Here is an 8,899-nt window from a genome sequence, read left to right on the forward strand (position 1 = left end):
TCTAGTCTTCATTTATTTAGTACATTCTACAAAATGACAACTAGAATTTGATTGATTGCTATAGGCAGAGCCGTAACGAGGGTGGTGCGGGCGGTGCCGTCGCCCAGGGCGCAAGGTCAAGGGGGCGCAGCAGCCACCCGCTACCTGCCTCCAGAGAGAGACATTTACTTACAAGCTTCAACCCTTAAGTCCCGCAGTGGAACGCATGTGCGTTCCACTGACAGGAAGTTCGGCATTTGGAACGCAGTTTGCGTTCCAAATGCCTTCACCTCGTGGTCCCCCTTCTCCGCTGCCCAGTCCTTCATTCCTCCGGTGACCTGGTCCAGCCCGTTGCCCAGGTGGGCGATGCCCACCGCCCCCAGCTCCTGGCTCAGGATTTCGCCCCCGGTCAGGTACACCTTGCCCCGCAGCCGAGCAGTGTCCCGTAGGAAGAGGGCTGTGCCGAACACCTCCCCGGCCTGTGCCCTAAAGCCCAGACGGCCGAGCTTCTCCGCGTACATGGAGCAGGTCTTCGTGCTGTTATTGGTCAGGTAGAACACCCGCTTCCCGGCATGCTTCAGCCCATTAACCAGTTCGGGTGCACCGGGCACAGCCTCGTCCCCCCGCCACAGCACCCCATCGCAGTCAAGCACCGTGTCCACCGAGGCCAGGAAACGCCGGGACAGCTCCCCTGACAGGCGTGTACACTTGGAGACCGCCATCTTTCTTCTGGGGCAGCTTGTGACAGGACTGCTTAGATCATGGAGACACAGGTTATTACTGTTCAATCTGTTATGTTATTTACATATAGATAAATGATTGTACCACACACTGCAAAATAATTGTGGTACAACTGATTTTGAGTTATGAAGCTATGACAGCTAAGTGACATGCAGTGAGTCATGTACAAAACACGATATACCTGACATGATGCATTGTTTGGTGAAAGAAAAAAGAAAAATATGTACATATTGCAGTTTTATGGCAAAAAAAATATACTTTTTTCAATACATCAGCTATGGTAAAATTTATGAGAAAATAAAATTTATTTACTGAGCTATATGAGAAAAACATATTGTGTACATCCAGTCCAGCTGTCTCCTTCTATGTCCACATCTATTAAGTGACACACTATACATATATATATATATATATATATATATATATATATATATATATATATATATATGAATTATTTCAGTAAAGTGCTAGCCACACCCACATTAGGTTGGCCACGCCCACTTGTCAAATGACACTCCTACTTACATGGGGGGGCGCCGGTGCCCTGTCTCGCCCAGGGCACCAAAACTTCTAGTTACGGCACTGGCTATAGGCAACATCTCCACTTTTACAAACCCGCAGTTTAGTAAATATACCCCTCAATGTGCATTGCATGAATTATGTCGTAGCTGAATATGTTAGTTTAGCATTTGCTATATCTGTATGTGGAGACATACAATAGGCCGCATTTCAGCTCTGACTTGCCTAAACTGAATGCAGATGTTTCAACACTGCAGCCATTTTTTAATGCAATACAGACAAGCAAAACATACAGAATAGTTTAAACTCGAATATAGATTTATCAATTATATTACAGGGGCATCAGGATGAAATATGGATTCTGGCTTCAACTGTGTAAGATTAAGGAGTCCTTATTGGTAAATAGTTTGGATAAAAGGTGAATAAAGACTCCCTGCTGCTACATATGAGTTTAAACCATGGCTCTGTATCTTTGGCTTTCATGCGTGCTAATGATTGTAGTGATTGAAGACAGCTCCCAAAGAAAAGATATATCAGACATCGGATGACAACTGTTTTTACTCAGCAAGAATCTATTCTGAAAGATAATATTTTAAATAAACCTCAGTATAATGCCCCCTCAATTGTACATATCCAGGCATATTATATTAACAAGAAAATATAAAGCGAATAAAGATGAAAATAATTTATACAGTACATAAGTTTATCTACTGAACTCTGCTCTTATAATATGTATTAGATGTGCCAATATTTGGCTCTGTACATTATTAAAATGCCAAGTTAGTTTATTGGATAGAACCTCCCACAAATTTGACATAATCATAGTAATTATTTCACAATTGAAATGACTGTTATTAACCTGCGGTTTATTTTAACTGTTCCATTTATGCCTTTGCTGAGTAATTATTTTATGTGAATTTTATTCAATCACACTATATGATATTTATATCAATGAACACATGCAGGACACACCTTTGTTGGACTGGATTCCATAGTGTTTAGATACATGGTACAACACCTATTCTGTCAGTATAAATAGAGTGCTATGGACATTCAAACCTCAGAGTCTACTGCTACTTGTACAAGGCACTGTAAGTAATCTCTCCCATCACTAGATGTTTTCTGCTTTTCATCTGAAACTCAGTCTACTGACAGCATTGTTAGCAAGGTCTACACTCTACAAGGTTAGGCTGGCAGAAGGTATTGCTTTGTAAATGGAATTTATTCTTTTTTTTCACAGAGTAGAGTTTGTGAACATACACTGTACTTATGTTGACCTAAATGCATGTATAAAAATGATATTATATGGGTTTTTTTCTTGCTTCTTCAACAAATGAATGTACAATTTGGAATTTGCTCAGTAATTATATTAACATAATTATAAAGGTTAATTATGTTTATACCCTTGATTGGATTAATTGTCCATATAGAAAAAAGATAGTGTATGTGTTGATACTTAAATGATATTTTTCATATATATTACTATATTTACATGGTAGTGTTTTTATATATATATATATATATATATATATATATATATATTATATATTGTGTGATCCCACTCTGTACATGGTGAGTGCAGAGGATCAGCATCTATTTATATATGTTTTAAGCACTAAACTATATTTATACATAATTAAAGACACGTATATGTTAAACTCTGCAGTGATATAAATTCTAGATTAAACATGAGGTTGTTAGTGCACTTTTTGATCAAACTGTGGATGCCTATCTACCACCTCAATGGGGGAATAAAACTAGCAGATCACAGCAGTGTAGCACCTTTCAATATATTTGGAAAATATGAAATTATGGTGTGCGGAATTTGTTTGTGTAGAATATATATATTATATCAATCAATTCATAAGTGACAGAGCTGCTACAAAGGAGGGGGATGCACAAAAATCCCCCAGCACATTGCAGTCAACCATTTCAATTAAAAAAACCTAAATACTAATATTTACTGTTATGGAAATAAGAAAATAAACTGCAGGAGTCTTAGTTACACAGATTGGCAAATACATGATAAGCCACCCACCGCTGATCAGAGCTTCTGCTAATAGGGTGCCATCTAATCTAAGCAATGCGAGTCCCTATATATTTTTAAAATGAGAGCTAACTTACTAGAAAGTATATTGTTTTGTGTTCGTATTTTTTTCTTTTTTGATTCTTAGACTCATTGAATGAATCTACTACTTAGAATCCTGCTTAGTAATTCTTTAAACATAACTATAATTGTCAACAACTTCCATAGCTTTACTATGGTGTGTGTGTGTATATGTATATATGTGTGTATGTATATATATATATATATATTCTGTTATATATAGTGAAATATATAACATATTTTTTGTCAATGTCTTAATAGCGTGAGACAATAAGATTGGAGAAAAGTGGCATGTAAATGCTAATTGACACACACTGGCTTTTTCACCAAAGAGCAGACTACAGCAATCTAATATTAAAGATGATGACATAATTGGACCGCCAATTATTGAAAAAAATATATAATAACAGCAGTAGAAGCCAGACGCCCAGAATGTAATGATATGAGAAGCCAGTTAATTAGCAGAGGATTCTGCTTTGTCATGTGTTCAGGACATGTATCTGTACTTCTAGATATAGATCAATGCCAGACATTTAATCCATGGCTTATTAGGCCAATTATGACATAAGGCATCATAAAACAGTGTTAAGAGCACTGTTTGAAATGGAAAGACCATAAAAATGTATTCATGAATGTCAAACATAATTTTAACAGTGTTATTGTTTAGTGGCAAAGATAAACTGTAATAAAAAAAATACACATAGACTGCAGTTATGATGGTAACTTAAAATAAGACAATTAAGAAACAACTAATCCATATCAATATTCTATGAAATAAGTTAGTGTTAACATTTAAGTTGTGAACACTATTTGCAGAGTTTTCAGAGCTTGTGCAATAACATCATATTTAAGTGCAAAACTAACACTAAACCAAGGAAACAATCAGACACTAGTTTCCACTGTCTAAGACTAGGTACACACTACAGTGTTTTCATCAGATTATCGGGCCAATTAGACGATAAACAACTGATTGGCCTGATATCGCAGTAGTGTGTACCCTGGAATGATGGATGGTTATCATTCCAATGCACATGAAAATGTTGATCAAGATTTTCAAACTGACTTGAAAATCTTGTTCAATGATGTAACAACGTCGTTCCAATTCTGCAGTGTGTATGCACTCTCAACCAGACCTACATAGAGTTTACAGAGTCATGATCTTTTCAGCTGATGGTTATGACAGATGAAGAGCACAGATCTGAGAGTAAATCTTTTAAAACTTGTATAGTGTGTACACATGAATCAGCATGCTGAATGAGACTTTATTTTGTTCTCAGTCGTTGGTAAAAACCTTATAGATAACACTGAGGACTGGATTTGAGAAGCCCTGGACTACACAGTGATGTTTTCAAGGAATCACCTTTTAATAGATTTGTTTCCTCATTAAAGTATATAAATGTGCACATTATGCAACAACGCTAGCCAGAACAGTTTTAATCCTATAATCTTTATGTATAAATTGTTATAGTCAATACAAGCATCAGTGAATAAAGCTAGCAATATAATTCACATGGGAAATCATCAGCATAATATTAAATGTAGAGAAACAATTGACTTGACATCTTATGTAATGTCAAATATATTCTTTGCCACATTATATTATCCATAAATGCATACAATACTTAAATATATAGTATATGCACACAAACATACTGTATACGGCATATGCCAAACACACATACTGTACAGTTGTATAGATAATGTGAACCCTGCACTTATAAAACACTATAGAGAATGCTAATAAATAAATGTTAATAAATAAAAGTTAGTAATTAAGACTAAAATAACTTTGTACAATCATTGTGGAAAGAAATTTTACTGCTGTGCTGTTTCAATTCAAGATCTCTATATATAGTGCTAACTTCCCCTTTAGCTCCATGCAAAGCATGGTGTATATAAAGGTGCATGACAAATGTAAAGTAGAATGGGAGATGAGGACAGGAAAGCTTCTATTCTCATGATTAAAAGGTATCCCTGACATGTATAACCCTTCAGATAATGTATATAAAGTACAGGTTTTCCTGAAAAAAATAGAATGATGTAATTATTGATGAATTCTCAGGATTCTACAGGCATTTACATAGCCTCTTCAGCTCAATATGTGATTGACTTTTATCAAACATGTAATCTAATTTTAGTATAATTATTTTGTTTTATTTACAGGTTTCACTTTACTAGTCCTTTATAGGAACCAATAACCCCCAACCACAGCAATGGACGGAGGTAGGAGCATTGGTTAAATAACTATTTTTTGAGCCAAATAACTTGAATCATTTTGAGAAAGGTTTTTCAATCAATATTTGCTAATATATTTATTTTTTCACTTCTAGCACCCAACCCCTCCAAGAAGGTAAGATAATAATTTAATAGGACACACATAGTGTAGGGTACATTAACTAGCTACTTTAACTATGATAAATTAATTTTTTCCTGGTAGCTGCCACCACTCATTTACCCTATTTTTTCAAAATAGTTCACTTGAGCAGCCATTTTGAATAACTGATTGGATTTGCCCCAAGCGGAGTTATGCTAACTCATTAATAGAGCAATATGTATAGTCAGTAGTATTTAAGTGTCTGTAAATGTGGCAGACTGGCAGCTTTAGAATAAATATTGTCTGTTTGTAAGGTCACTGGGCCTTATTCATTGAGGAAAGTAAGGCAAAAAAATTGAGTATGTTTTCTCCTGGACAAAACCATGTTACAATGCAAGGGGTGCAAATTAGTTTATTATTTTTCCCAGAAGTTAAATACTGGCTGCTTTTTCATATAGCACACAAATACTTGATAGCTTTATTTGTACACTGAAAGTTAAAGTTGATCTAGAACATGCCCCATCTAACTATAAATCTGTCCCCACATTTTAAATTTACCTCCCCCTCCAATGCAACATGGTTTTACCAAGGTGAAAAGTTACTCATTCTTTTGCTTTACTTTCCTTAATGAATCAGGCCCACTTTGTTTAAACCAATCAATGTTTGTGACATATGTATGAAGCTATTGCAATGAGCTGTTTGTATTAGTATAGTACCAAAAACATTCTTCCTAATATTTCAAGTAGAAGAAAAGGGACACTGAAGATTTGTTAGAAAATTATGCACGTGCATACAATTTGGCTGTCTTTTAGGATATACAATTAAATATTATACAAAATAGCTTACTGTACACAGCAAAGCACTGAAATGTATAAATAATACACGATTGTTGGCATCTTACTTTCTGGAGCTTACTTTGGAAACAATGGATTTTTATATAACTAGGTCTATAGCAAACCAAAAGGAGGAAAAACTTGAAAGGACAATGATTTTGTGGTCCAAAAGAGGGACCGTCTCTCCTTAAACCATATAGCTTAGCTACTTGTAGATAATGCATTCGTTGTGAGTGTGGACATCATCATCATCATTTATTTATATAGTGCCACTAATTCCGCAGCACTGTACAGAGAACTCATTCACATCAGTCCCTGCCCCATTGGAGCTTACAGTCTAAATTCCCTAATATAGACACACACTCACACATATACATACAGAAAGAGAGGTAGAGACTAGGGTCAATTTTTGATAGCAGCCAATTAACCTACCAGTATGTTTTTGGAGTGTGGGAGGAAATCGGAGCACCCGGAGGAAACCAACGCAAACACAGGGAGAACATACAAACTCCACACAGATAAGGCCATGGTTGGGAATTGAACTCATGACCCCAGTGCTGCGAGGCAGAAGTGCTAACCACTAGGTCACTGTGCTGCCCATGAGAAGTTATCATTCTAAATCATTGTCAAATCAAAGCAAACCTTTCTTTAATTTGATATTCCTGTTTTTTTACAGGCTTCTGGAAATAAGCAAAGCTTGGTAAGTCAGTTCAACTAACATTAATAATTTTTGAAATGTGAGCCAAAAAAATTAAATTCTATACCATTACATTAAAATGCAAAAATACTAATTGTATATTTGTACTTTATTGTATTATAGTTTCTAGTGGCTCTCAGCTCATGTTACAGAGAAATTAGCTCATGCTGGAAGACATTTGCTAGTTTAGGAGGTTACATTCGGATCAATAAATATGTTTTACATAATACTTTTTTTGCACTTCTTTTTATGTTGATTTCAATGTCTGTTTACAGACCACATCGGATGAAGGAAAACAAGGCAGCAATCAAAGCCAGAGCTGTGGTCAACAAAGTCAGAACAGTGGCCAACAGAGCCAAAGCTCTGGACAGCAAAGTCAGGGAAGTGGTAGCGGACATCAGCAAGGACAAGATAAAAACCATGGCCAAAATCAAAATAGTGGGCAACAAGGCAGCGGATACCAGCAACAAGGTCAAGGTCAAGGTCAAGACCAAGGCACCGGAAAGCTTAGTGGTGGATACCAAACAGGACAGGATCAAGGCAGTGGACAGCAACAAGGCCAGGGTCAAGGCACTGGACAACAGGGTAGTGGATACCAACAAGGAAAAGATCAAGGCAGTGGACAGCAGGGTAGTGGAAACCAGCAACAAGGAAAGGGTCAAGGCAGTGAACAGCAGGGTGGTGGATACCAGCAACAAGGACAGGGTCAAGGCAGAGGACAGCAGGGGAGTGGCAGTAGCAGTGGCCAAGAGAGCCAGAGTGGAGGTCAACAAGGTTGTGGGAGCCAACAAGGTGGGCAGAGTCAGGAATCTTCTTATAACTTTAGACAAGGAAAAGATAAACAATAGACCTGTTAGATAACAGTCAAACCTCTATATTCTGGTGTTCTGTCCTGTATAATCTCTCTGTGTAGAACTAATTAGAAAGCAAATAAAGTCATATTATATTCCTTGCAACTGCTGTTTTTTTATTTTTTGTATGTGGTTTATTGATAAAACTCTAAATAATCTAAATTATCAGGAGTTGCTAATTTTCATGTGATTACTTACTTAAAGTACTTTGAGAGCAAATAAATGTAAAAATAAATTGGAAGTGATACACTGGGCTGTTTTAAGGCAAAGTTGGGTCAAGGGCAAATACACATAATTGGCACCCCACACCCAATCATTTCTGCCAATGCTCTCAAACTTTTAATACACACACTCCTATTTTAACGCACAAATCATCACAAAATTTAGATCTAGATATTTACAAAATGTAACTAATTTAAAAAAAAATAATTCAAAGAATTGGAACAATCATCGCTATATAACATAATAAACAACAATTATAACTCCATGTCAGGAATGGGACACTATTCAAGCACCCTGATTTTCAGTTTGTGTTATCTGACTAGTAGTGCAAATAATAGGTAAATACAGTAAGAAGAAAATCAAAATAACTACTTTGAGAACCACCTGTACACTTCTATAAACTTTCTTTTTTTTTTATACTGTTTATTTTGGAACCATAATAACAGTTTACATGAGTTGAGAAGCATATGAATAGTTCAACAGCATATTGCACTAGGTACAAAAATTTCAAACAAGTATCGTAAAGTAACATAACTTGCTTCAGATATGTGTTATTTCAATGAGAATAAAAGAGAAAAGAAGGGGGCAAACTCATGTGCGGGAGATAGCGGAAATGTAGGATGGAGCAGTGATGTT

The 8,899-nt window shown here is 36.2% G+C and overlaps 1 protein-coding gene across 1 annotated transcript; it reads left to right on the forward strand.

Moving 5' to 3' along the window:
- The first annotated feature begins 2,295 nt into the window (after nucleotides 1–2,295).
- LOC142108193 (uncharacterized) lies at nucleotides 2,296–8,146 on the forward strand. The gene is made up of 5 exons (XM_075191820.1): nucleotides 2,296–2,330; nucleotides 5,510–5,569; nucleotides 5,677–5,696; nucleotides 7,170–7,193; nucleotides 7,466–8,146. The coding sequence occupies exons 2-5, from the start codon at nucleotides 5,560–5,562 to the stop codon at nucleotides 8,036–8,038; spliced, it is 627 nt and encodes a 208-aa protein (XP_075047921.1). The 5' UTR covers nucleotides 2,296–2,330; nucleotides 5,510–5,559; the 3' UTR covers nucleotides 8,039–8,146.
- The last annotated feature ends 753 nt before the right edge of the window (nucleotides 8,147–8,899 follow it).

Source organism: Mixophyes fleayi, chromosome 12 (genome assembly GCF_038048845.1).
Source record: "Mixophyes fleayi isolate aMixFle1 chromosome 12, aMixFle1.hap1, whole genome shotgun sequence".
Classification (NCBI taxonomy): domain Eukaryota; kingdom Metazoa; phylum Chordata; class Amphibia; order Anura; family Limnodynastidae; genus Mixophyes; species Mixophyes fleayi.